This window comes from Vitis riparia, chromosome 5 (assembly GCF_004353265.1).
Source record: "Vitis riparia cultivar Riparia Gloire de Montpellier isolate 1030 chromosome 5, EGFV_Vit.rip_1.0, whole genome shotgun sequence".
Lineage (NCBI taxonomy): Eukaryota > Viridiplantae > Streptophyta > Magnoliopsida > Vitales > Vitaceae > Vitis > Vitis riparia.
Window position 1 is genome coordinate 18,545,011 of NC_048435.1, and position 12,383 is coordinate 18,557,393.

The window sequence follows — 12,383 nt, forward strand, 5'->3', positions numbered from 1 at the left end:
ATGGAGTCCAGGGTCAGGGGCATGATTGCTCTACTAGAAAAAATTGCACTAGAAAAAGTTGGGTTCGTGCTGGCAGAAGGTGGGGGTGAGAAACTGTCACCAAGACCAAGATCACCAATATCCACTTCGTTGGAGGATGAGTCCATTGTGCTCGGCAGGGATGAAATTCAGAAGGAGACGGTGAAGTGGTTGCTTTCTGACAATACAACAGGCGAAAAAATGGAGGTGATGTCCATAGTGGGCATGGGCGGCAGCGGCAAGACCACGCTTGCTCGGCTTCTCTATAACAATGAGGGAGTGAAGGAACACTTCCACTTGAAAGCATGGGTCTGTGTTTCCACTGAGTTTCTTCTTATCAAGGTCACCAAAACAATTCTTGAGGAAATTGGTTCTAAAACTGACTCTGACAACCTAAATAAGCTTCAGCTTGAACTTAAAGACCAACTTGGTAACAAGAAATTTATGCTTGTTCTCGATGACATCTGGAATTTGAAGCCTCGTGATGAAGGTTATATGGAGCTTAGCGATCTTGAAGGTTGGAATAGTCTACGAACTCCACTCCTCGCTGCAGCACAGGGAAGCAAGATTATCGTGACCAGTCGTGATCAATCTGTTGCAACAACCATGCGTGCAGTCCGCACTCATCGTCTGGGAGAATTAAGCCCTCAACATTGTTAGAGGCTGTTTGAAAAGCTTGCATTTCAAGACAGAGACTCCAACGCATTCCTTGAGCTTGAACCCATAGGTAGACAGATTGTGGACAAGCGCCAAGGATTGCCTTTGGCTGTAAAAGCACTCGGTTGTCTCTTGCGCTCTAAGGTCGAAAAAAGGGAATGGGAGGATGTCTTCGACAGTGACATATGGCATCTGCCGAGTGGTCCTGAAATTCTTCCATCTTTGAGATTGAGCTATCATCATCTTTCTCTACCTCTAAAGCATTGTTTTGCATATTGTTCAATTTTTCCCCGGAACCATGAATTCGACAAAGAGAAGCTGATTTTATTATGGATGGCAGAAGGCCTTTTACATCCACAGCAAGGCGACAAAAGAAGAATGGAAGAGATAGGTGAGTCATATTTTGATGAGCTTTTGGCAAAGTCATTTCTCCAAAAATCTATTAAAAAAAAATCATACTTTGTAATGCATGATCTAATACATGCATTGGCTCAATATGTGTCTGAAGTTTTTTGTGCTCAAGAAGAAGATGATGATAGGGTACCAAAAGTATATGAGAAGACTCGTCACTTTTTGTACTTTAAAAGTGATTATGACCGACTGGTTACATTTAAAAAGTTTGAGGCTATTACCAAAGCTAAATCTCTTCGCACATTCTTAGAGGTAAAACCATCACAATACAAGCCTTGGTATATTTTGAGTAAAAGAGTTTTGCAAGATATATTGCCAAAAATGCGGTGTCTAGCGTGTTGTCATTACGTGGCTATAACATAACTGATTTGCCTAAATTGATAGGTAATTTAAAACATTTGCGTTACTTGGATCTATCTTTCACAATGATCCAAAAATTACCTGAATCAGTATGCTGTTTGTGCAATTTACAAACAATGATATTAAGAAGTTGTTCATGTCTTAATGAATTGCCTTCAAGGATGGGGAAATTGATTAATTTGTGTCATCTTGATATTTTTGGATGTGATTCATTGAAAGAAATGTCCAATCATGGTATTGGTCGATTAAAAAGTTTATAGAGGTTGACTTATTTTATTGTGGGCCAAAAGAGTGGATTAAGAATCGGAGAATTAAGGGAGCTTTCAGAGATTCGAGGAGCACTTTATATTTCAAACATGAAGAACGTCGTGAGTGTTAATGATGCATTACAGGCTAATATGAAGGATAAGAGTTATCTTGATGAGTTAATCTTGAATTGGGAATCTGGTTGGGTTACAAATGGTAGTATTACACAACATGATGCTACAACTGATGATATACTCAACAGTTTACAACCTCATCCAAATTTAAAACAACTCTCCATCACAAACTATCCTGGTGCAAGATTCCAAATTGGCTTGGAGATTCTTCAGTACTCTTGAATCTCTTGTCCCTTGAGCTTCGGGGTTGTGGCAATTGCTCAACACTGCCACTACTTGGGTAGCTAACCCATCTTAAATATCTACAGATCTCAGGAATGAATGAAGTAGAGTGTGTGGGTAGTGAGTTTCATGGGAATGCTTCCTTTCAATCCCTCGAAACACTATCATTTGAGGATATGTTGAATTGGGAGAAATGGTTATGTTGTGGAGAATTCTCTCGTCTCCAAAAGCTTTTTATACAGGAGTGTCCCAAACTCACTGGGAAATTACCAGAACAACTTCCTTCATTGGAGGAACTTGTAATTGTTGAATATCCGCGGCTGCTTATGGCTTCACTCACTGTTCCTGCTATTCGTGAATTGAGGATGGTGGATTTTGGTAAATTGCAGTTGTAAATCCCAGCTTGTGACTTCACAACTCTTCAAACTTCAGAAATTGAAATTTCAGACGTATCTTAGTGGAGGCAACTTCCAGTGGCACCACACCAGCTCTCAATTATAAAATGTGATTCTATGGAGTCTCTACTAGAGGAGGAAATCTTGCAAACCAACATACATTATCTGAAAATCTATTATTGTTGTTTCTCTAGATCTCTGAACAAAGTTGGTTTACCAGCTACATTGAAATCACTATCAATCTCTAACTGTACCAAAGTGGACCTTCTTCTACCTAAGTTGTTCAGATGCCATCTCCCAGTCCTTGAGAGGCTAAGCATCGATGGTGGTGTTATCGACGATTCTTTCTCATTGTCCTTCTCATTAGGCATCTTCCCAAAGTTGACTGATTTCACAATCGATGATCTTGAGGGGCTTGAGAAGCTCTCCATTTCAATTTCAGAGGGAGATCCCACGTCTTTATGTTCCTTGCATCTATGGAATTGCCCTAATCTTGAAACTATCGAATTGCTTGCTCTCAACTTGAAGTCTTGTTGGATCTCTAGTTGCTCCAAGCTCAGGTCGTTGGCACACACGCACTCATATATACAGGAGCTGGGTTTATGGGATTGTCCAGAATTGCTGTTTCAGAGAGAGGGTTTGCCTTCCAACCTACGTTAACTTCAATTTCAAAGCTGTAACAAACTCACGCCGCAGGTGGAGTGGGGTTTGCAAAGGCTGACTTTCTTACATTTTTAGGAATGAAAGGTGGATGTGAAGACATGGAATTATTTCCCAAGGAGTGTCTGCTGCCCTCTTCTCTGACTAATCTTTCAATCTGGAATCTTCCAAATCTCAAGTCTTTTGATAGCAGGGGGCTTCAGCGACTTACCTCTCTTTTAGAATTAAAGATCATAAACTGCCCAGAGCTCTAGTTCTCGACAGGGTCGGTTCTTCAACACCTTATCGCTCTCAAAGAATTACGAATTGATAAATGCCCAAGGCTCCAATCCTTGACAGAAGTGAGCCTTCAACACCTCACCTCTCTTAAAAGATTGCACATCTCCAAGTGCCCTAAGCTCCAATACTTAACAAAACAGAGACTGCAAGACTCCTCGAGTCTTCCACACCTCATCTCTCTCAAACAATTCCAAATCGAGGATTGGCCAATGCTCCAATCCTTGACAGAAGAGGGTCTTCAACACCTCACCTCTCTTAAAGCATTAGAGATCAGAAGCTGTCGCAAGCTCAAATACTTGACAAAAGAGAGACTTCCAGACTCCCTCTCTTATCTGCATGTCAACGGGTGTCCTTTACTAGAACAACGGTGTCAATTTGAGAAAGGGGAAGAATGGCGTTATATAGCTCACATTCCAGAAATAGTGATCAACCGTGTGCTATTTTAATGGACGTGGTACTCCACCAATATACAGCAGGTAATTTGGGAAAGGATGAGTATTGAAGATTTCTTATGAGAAACAAAGTTCGAATATGACTATGGAAAAACATGTGAACTAAACAACAATATTCTTATGCCAATGTATTTTTAGATATGAGATCATTTAGAATTAGTCAAATTTTTTAGTTGTTTGAACTCTCTTTTGGTTCAGCAGCTTGCACTGATCGGGAGTCCATGCCAAAAAAGGCTGGTCTATTGCACGCTAACCAAGTGGACCTCTTCAGAAAGTAAGTGATATACATGAATCACTTTGTTAGGCAGTTGATGCATTTGTTTCTGCTCCAATTTTGATATTGCTTTCTTCTTGCTTTTGGCTTTTCTTAGGTCTTGAGCCCAAACAACACCAGCCCATTTTGAGGGACAACAATATCAAGTCTCTTAGGACCAAAAATGATCATCACAACAGACTAGCCACAGATGCAAGTTCTGGCCCTGAAACTTGGGGTTTTGAATATGTTTCCCCGATTTCCATGGACTAATCGTTGGGTTACAAATGTACACTTTTCCACATGCCTCCGTTTTTAGTTCCTCTTGCTTGTTTTTCCATGTATTTTAGTTTCACTGATAAACTTTTTTTTTAGCATATTTCATTTGTGTTTGTTACCTGCATGCCTTCCTAGTCATCTGTCAAGACCCACATTTTTAGTTTGCAGGGGATCAACTAATTTTGTGGTCTCATTATAATAAGAAGCTTTCTTCTTGAATTTGGTTGAATTCAATTGCTTCCATGAGAGTACTAACTTAGCGGGGTTTTGAGTTCTGAGTCCGAATCTTTGGTATTAAAGTGGTGTGAGGTAGAGGGGTTGATTCCTCATCCAGGTCTTATGCAAACCGCTTTTAGAAAATTATTAGCCAAATGAGTTATTGAACTGTTTTTAGCATTTTCTTTTTTGCTGTTGTTTTCAACATATTGCAAACATGGAGATTGGGAATTGTTTGTCAGTTGCTAACATTTCTTTTTCCATGTCTTATCTACTATATCTAAATGCATTAGTTGGACAATTGAATGGCGGTTTCATTCAACAGTGTTGTTTTACCAGGCCCTGGGTGAGCTCTCTTACCAATTCTTTGTCTTTAGGAGGGCTTTTATAAACTTTTAGCGTTTCATTGATGCTTTTAATCTTATTACAGAATAAATTGAGAACTGTCTAAAGCCTGGGCCATGGAATAATCATAAGCTCAAGCCTTTCTGTGCAGCGCAGGTGCCAGCTGGGCTCTGTCAAATTTTCCATTCCTAAATATCCAAAGGTATTTCCTTTTCCTTGCTGATTGATATTTGTTGACTTGCTGATCATCCGAAGGTACTCTGATATCATTACTCAAATTAATTTTCTTGATTGGGAAGGTGACTTTTCCAAGGAAGTGGAATCTGAAGAAAGGATAGATTGTTCTGATTTTGTGGTGGAGTTTTGCCTGTGGAGGAATCAGAGGAAGGGGTGATTCCTGGGTGCTGAATAGTTGATGCTCATTGCTCTGTTCAAGAAGAATAAGAAACTCGGAGTAGAAGGGCATTCCATCTCCCTAGGATTATCTCTAAAAATTTTGATATTTCATTTACTCATCTGGGTTGAGCTCTACAATTATGGTATCTGTTGGTGGGGTTTTTCAAGTTCTGAAATAGCCTACCTTCTTGATCATCATCAGATATCTTGGAGCATCAACACTGCTGTTATAGTTATTTATGGTCTTGTCATTTCTGTTAGATATCTACTTGTATGTGTGAGTTTTGATTCTTGTCAAAGGCAAAAGGAAAAGCAGAAGCTGAAGCTGAAGATATCATGCACAAGAACAGGGGAATTTTCATTGAAACTAATCCAAATTGTGGTACTCAATGGTCAAGTCATTTTGTTTCTCTCCAGTGTAAACTTTCTCTACAATGAGTATGAATCATCTATGCATTAATCACTTGAAGATATGTATCATTTTCTAGTTGTGTATGTGAGTTTTGATTCTTGTCAAAGGCAAAAGGAAAAGCTGAAGCTGAAGATATCATGTACAAAAACTGGGGAGTTTCCATTAACTCTCTGTTACCCAGCTTCTTAAGAAATTGTTGCAGAATGATCCATTTCTATTCCCTTTTTATATAGTTTGAAGAAAACATTGATGATTGAACCCTGGTGTGGAGCTTAAGAGGTATAAGCCCCTGTGTTGTCTTAAGATCAGATCAGCAGGAGACACCATTACAAACCTCTCCAGCCTCTTCATGTCACTTCTTGCCTCTTCATCGTTCTGCACTTTTAGTTTAATGCAAATTTAATATAAATTCAATCTAATTAATTCATTTAATGTAAATACAATTATACTCAATTTAATGTTTCTATGCTTTTTATTTTTTAATTTATTTGAATCTGGCGGATATGGGAGGACAAAAGTGGGGACCGAGGAGGACTGGAGGAGACCATCAAAAGACCCACTGTGGTTTCCTATAGGACTTCCATTTTTTTGAATCTCGTGTACACGCATATGGCAGGGACAAGACAACTCTCTCTGAGCCTGCTTTTGATCGGTGCCTCGGTGGTGCAGTCTGGTGATGGTGATGGCCCGTGCTTTTTTTATTATTATTATTTTTGAAGCTGATGAACATGGTACACGATTTGCAATGATTTTGCTGAACCCAAAAATTGCATTGGGGCAAGCCTCAGAATAACAACAAAAAAAAAAAAGAAAAAAAAAAGGAGGATAAACTGGAATATGCTTTGTTGCTTGAGTTATGACCAAGTACATTGAAAAAAAAAATTTCAAAGTATAAACTTGCTTCCAAAATAATGTCCAATATATAATCATATAAGTTGTGATATCATAAAATCATAATTGGTAATTATAGTTTTATTAAAACGGTAAGAAACCGTAATAATTAATCACAATTTTAACTTTAAGTTTAAAGCCGTAATTGGTGATTATAGTTATAATTTTTTTTTTTAAATTGTTAAAGTCATAATCATCAATTGTGACTTTAACTTTATATATATATATATATATATATATATATATATATATATATATATATATATATAACTTTAATTTTTTAAATAAAAATATTATATTATTTTGATTTTAAATAAATTTATTTCATTATTTAAAAATAATAATATATGAAATTAAATAATTGATATTTTTAATTTGATATAAAAATATATTTTTTAATTTTATTAAAACAATAGCTAGGCACTATATTTAATATAAATATATTTAGTTAATTATATTTAAATATGAATAAAATATAATAAATTATGAAAGCCTATTAAGAAAACAAATAATGTAAATTATTATATTAATTAATAATTTTTTTTTATACTATATGTACGTAAGTATGTAAGTGGTATATAATATCACATATATATAAATTCAATATAAGTTTAAAATTTATCATATTTTAATTTAAGTTCATAATATCATATCGATATGATAATAATTTATTTATATATTAAAATAAAAATATGATAAATTTTAAATTTAAATTAAACTTTTATATATATATATGATATTATATACCACTTACATATAATATATAATAATTTATTAATTAATATAATAATTTATATTATTTGTTTTTTTCTAAAGAGACTTTTATAATTTATTTATTTTAAATAAATATAATTTATTGTATTTCATTTATATTTAATTTTAATTAACTAATTATATTTATATTAAATATAGTGCCAATTGTTTTAATAAAATTAAAAATATATATTTTTATGTCAAATTACAAATATCAATTATTTAATTTCATGTATTATTATTTTTTAAATGATGAGACAAGTTTTACTTAAAATCAAAATAATATAATATTTTTACTTAAAAAAATAAAAGTTAAATATTTTAAGTAAAACAACATGATTTTTTATATATAAAAAAAATTAAAGTTTAAACGGCAGTTGGTAACTACGGCTTTGACCATTTTTAAAAGAATTCAAAAACGTAGTCACCAATTGCGACTTTAAATTTAAAGTTAAAACCGTGGTTAGTGACTACGGTTTCTAACCGTTTTAGAAAAATAAAATCGTAGTCACCAATTACGATTTATAACATGATAACTTATGTGTCACAAACGCACTAGATTGGGCATTATTTTGGAAACAAGTTTATTTTTTGGATTTTTTTTTTTTTAATGTACTACTTTGGGTCAAAACTCTTGTTGCTTTTTCTTTCTTTTTGGAAAGCTCCACCCGCCCTACACAACGAAGTTTGGCATCGGCTTTTTTGCTTTTCTTTCTTTTTGGGAAAGTTGTGTTTTGGGCTTCCCATCCCAACATAATAGCATTTTTAAAACCCAATAATGGGAAATATGAAAATCAGCTTTTAATATGAAAAGTTTTACCATTTTTGTGCACTCTGAGTCAGCTCCATCTTTTATGCCCAAATTGCCCCTCTGTTTCTCCAGCTCAACATTCTCAACATCATCTCAACCTCCATATCACCTTCTCTCATTTGGAAGTTTTCTCTCATCTTTCTTTACTCCCCAAAACTCAAAATCTCTCATTTCAGTTTAGAAACCCAAATCCAAAACTCCAAGACGGTGTCAAAATGCGTCTTTCGACTCGTCTAGGAGCCATGGGAATCCAAAAGAATCCGGGAAAAACGAAATAGAGCTCGGGTGGAGAGAGTGGGTACCCAAAAATCGAAACCCTAACCTCCAAATGTGTCCTAGACTCACAAATCTGTGTCCAAGATAGCTCTATTAGCAAGAAATAACACCAAACATCTCTCCTATACCATTAAATCAGCGAAGCCATTAAAGAACCAGAAAAAATGGTGCATAAAATGAAGCACATGAGACTCTTAAAGTATTGGGTCCCGACAAACCGGTCAATCGGTCATCGATCGGACCTCGACCGGTGACTATACCTTAGGTACTACCTTATTAACCCTTATGTACGACCTTAATCTACCTTAAGTACTACCTTAGTTAAACTTAGGTATTACCTATGTAAAGCCTCAAAACTTCATTTGTGGATATTACTTACTTCATTTGTGACATTTAAAACATGTCATTTTGTAATTAATTAGTGTGATCAGTTGGTTCAACTTTGGTATTTTGGTGATTGTACCCAAAACTTCATTTGTGGATATTACTTACTTCATTTGTGACATTTAAAACATGTCATTTTGTAATTAATTAGTGTGATCAGTTGGTTCAACTTTGGTATTTTGGTGACTGTACCTTAGGTACTACCTTAATAGCCCTAAGGTACTACCTTAATAGCCCTAACGTACTACCTTAATTTGCCTTAGGTACTATCTTAACCAACCCTTAGGTACTACCTAAGTAAAACTTGGGTACTACCTATCTAAAGTCTCGGAACTTCATTTGTGGATATTACTTATTCCATTTGTGACCCTTAAAGCACGTCATTATGTAATTAATTAGTGTGGTCAATTGGTTTGCCTTTAGTATTTTGGTGACTATACATTAGGTACTACCTTAACCGACTTTAGGTATTACCTTAGTTAAGCTCATTCAACTGTTTCTTCTATGCATGAACTTATTTTCTTCAGAAAAGTATTTATGTTCCAATTCATTTGCTAGTACTATTTATTTGATTTAAGAGTTTCTTGTTCTTGAAGCGTCTAACTGGAAACAAATATTGAACACATTTTCATGCTCTGTTTTGATTAGGCAATTTGCAAAAATTAAATGAACCATTTATAACTGTTCAAAAATGAAGAAAAAAATAAAGTAAAAACATGGATATATGCATATTGGTTTTTTCCATGTTCTCTGTTTATTTCTTATATTCAGGGCACAAAACAACTCTCAGGCGTATTCTAGTTAGCTGTTTTATTAGTAAGAAATTCAAATTGCTTTGGTTTTTTCTTGCTCTAATATACCAAATTATAAGATTTATAATTTCATATATACATATATGATTCAATATTTTATTCAATTTTGTTTTATATAATTTTATGGACAATTTGATGTGTTTGATTAAACTCGTTTAATTGGAAGTAAGCAAGTCTAAATTATGGATTTGACATCTAAAACCTGAAGTGTTAAATAAATTCCTCATAGATTTAGGTTTTTCTCTCAATTTTCCAATAAACAATCAAACAAGAGAAAAAGTTTACAATTTTTTTTCCTATTTTACCTTAAATTTTATGAGAACCAAAATAGTTGTATAATTGATAATTTTAAAAATTATTAAGTTCAAATTTTATTTTTATTTTTTACTCTTTCCTTTCTCATGCAAGAAAAAGGGAATTGCATGTGCCAAATTCATCAAACCCATCTAATCATCATTTTTTATGTTTTTTTTCTTCCTTTCAGTGTTTCAATATAAGTAATCAAGATGAGCATAGAAGATTTCTTATGAGAAACAAAGTTCAATTATGACTATGGAAAAACCGATCTATTGTATGCACTAACCAAGTTGACCTATCCAAAAGGTAAGTAATAGGCATAAATCTCTCTTTGAGATGGTTGATGCACTTATTTCTGTCTCAATTTTGATGATGTTTTCTTCTTGTTTTGACTTTGAGTGGAATCTAAAGAAATGATAGATTATTCAAATTTTGGAGGGGTTTTGCTGTGGAAGAAGGGAGATTCATGGGTGCTCAACAATTGATGCTCATTGCTTTGTTAAAGATGAATAAGAAACTCAGAGGTACAAGGTTCATCTCCCTACAACTATCTTAAAAATTTTGATTAATTCATTTATACATTAATCAATTGAAGAGATTTGGATCTTTCTCTGTTAAATATCTACTTGTGGAAGTGATTTTTGATTCCAGGATCAATTGCAGCCATGTCAAAAGCAAAAGGAAAAGCTGAAGCTGAAGATATATAAAAACAGAGGAATTTCCATTGAAACTAGTCCAAATTATGGTACTCTTTGTCACCCAGCTTCTTAAGAAAATGCTACTAGGCCCATTGCAAGGTTAACAATCCCCCTGGCCCAGACTCTAATCCATGGCAGGCTTTCTCTGAGGTGCCCAGATAACAATAGCAAGTCGGTTAGGACCAGAAATGGCCATCACAACAAACCAGCCACAGAAGCAACTTATAGCCCTAAAACTTGGGGTTTTAGAACAGAGAGTTCTAAAAGGAAATATATTTTTCATAAAAAAAATGTATGTAACCTTTATATTAATTTCATAAAAAATAGGTACATCTTTAAAAGAAATAGGTAAATTCATGCTTAGGGGAATCGGAAACACTATCATACTTATCATGGTGTATAATTCCTTTAGGACCCTCAATAAGAAATTAAAAGTCCTCGCCCACCCCAAAAGGAACTTTGAAACCCTAAGTATATCCATTCTTAGAGGAACCAAGACCTCTATCTCCATTCTCATGGATCATATATTCCTTTGGGGACCCTCAAGAAGAAATTGGAGATTGTTTCCCACCCTGGAATGGACATTGGAACCCAAGGTACATCCTAAAGACAATTTGGTACATCCTTTACAAAATTTGGTATATATTTCATAAAAATTGGCACATCCTTAAAACAATTTTGTACATCCAATCCATGAGCTACCTGGACCTCTATATTATTACCCATGATTTGTTTATTTCTTTATGGATCTTGAGGAAGTAATTAGAGGTCATTCCCTACTCCGAAACAAACTTTGGAACCATAGGTACATCCTTAAGGAAATTTGGTACATCGTTAAGAAATTTTAGTACATCCAATCCTCAGGTTATAGAGACCCCTATATATCTTCTCATGGTCCATATTATCATTTAAGGACCCTCAGGTAGTGATTGAAGGTCATTCTCCACCTCAAAATGAACTTTGGCACTCTTGGCACATCCTTTACAAAATTTGATACATCATTTACAAAATTTGGTACATTCTTCACAAAATTTGGTACATTCTTAAAAATATTTGGTACATACAATCCTTGAACTATCGAAACCTCTATCTTATTACCCATGGTCCATTTATTCCTTTAGGGGTCTTTGGGAAGTGATTGAAGGTTGTTCCCTACTCCGAAACGGACTTTGAAACCCTAGGTACATCTTTGAGAAAATTTGATACATCCAATCCTTGAGCTAACGGGACACCTATCTCTCTTCCCATGGTCCATTTCTTCCTTTGGAGACCCTTGTGAAGTGATTGGAGGTTGTTCCCCACCTCGGAATGGACTTTGGCAACCTTGGTATGTCAATTACAAAATTGTTACATCTTTCACAAAATTTGGTACATCTTTTACAAAATTTGATACATCTTTCACAAAATGTGGTACATCCTTAAAAAAAATTGGTACATCCAATCCTTGAGCTACCGGGACCTCTATCTTATTAACCATGGTCTGTTTATTCTTTTAAGGATCTTTGGAAAGTGATTGGAGGTTGTTCCCTACTTTGAAACAGACTTTGGAATCCTAGGTACATCCTTAAGAAAATTTGATATCTCCAATCATTGAGCTAACAGAACACCTATCTTCCTTCCCATGGTCCATTTATTCCTTTAGATAGCCTTAAGAAATGATTGGAGGTCGTTCCCCACTTCGAAATGGAATTTGGACCACTTGGTACATCATTTACAAAATTTGGTA

General features: G+C 34.9%; 1 protein-coding gene and 2 long non-coding RNA genes across 3 annotated transcripts; all 3 read left to right on the forward strand.

The window, feature by feature from the left end:
- Positions 1-2,048, forward strand: LOC117915240 (putative disease resistance protein At3g14460). The gene is made up of 4 exons (XM_034830799.1): positions 1-646; positions 707-1,066; positions 1,184-1,338; positions 1,737-2,048. Exons 1-4 carry the CDS (start codon positions 1-3, stop codon positions 2,046-2,048), a joined length of 1,473 nt encoding a protein of 490 aa, XP_034686690.1.
- Positions 2,049-3,595: 1,547 nt separating this feature from the next.
- LOC117914045 lies at positions 3,596-4,374 on the forward strand. The gene is made up of 3 exons (XR_004651217.1): positions 3,596-3,858; positions 4,036-4,108; positions 4,206-4,374. It is a non-coding gene; the product is annotated as an uncharacterized LOC117914045 (long non-coding RNA).
- A 10-nt stretch (positions 4,375-4,384) lies between these two features.
- Positions 4,385-5,797, forward strand: LOC117914044. The gene is made up of 3 exons (XR_004651215.1): positions 4,385-4,928; positions 5,013-5,129; positions 5,227-5,797. It is a non-coding gene; the product is annotated as an uncharacterized LOC117914044 (long non-coding RNA).
- The last annotated feature ends 6,586 nt before the right edge of the window (positions 5,798-12,383 follow it).

Bases quoted from the DNA above. Each gene is read 5' to 3' on its own strand.
- LOC117915240 (XM_034830799.1), top strand. From the start codon at position 1: ATGGAGTCCAGGGTCAGGGGCATGATTGCTCTACTAGAAAAAATTGCA. The intron at 647-706 runs GTCTGGGAGAAT...TTGCATTTCAAG, and splicing joins GCGTGCAGTCCGCACTCATC to ACAGAGACTCCAACGCATTC. The intron at 1,067-1,183 runs GTGAGTCATATT...ATGTGTCTGAAG, and splicing joins AAGAAGAATGGAAGAGATAG to TTTTTTGTGCTCAAGAAGAA.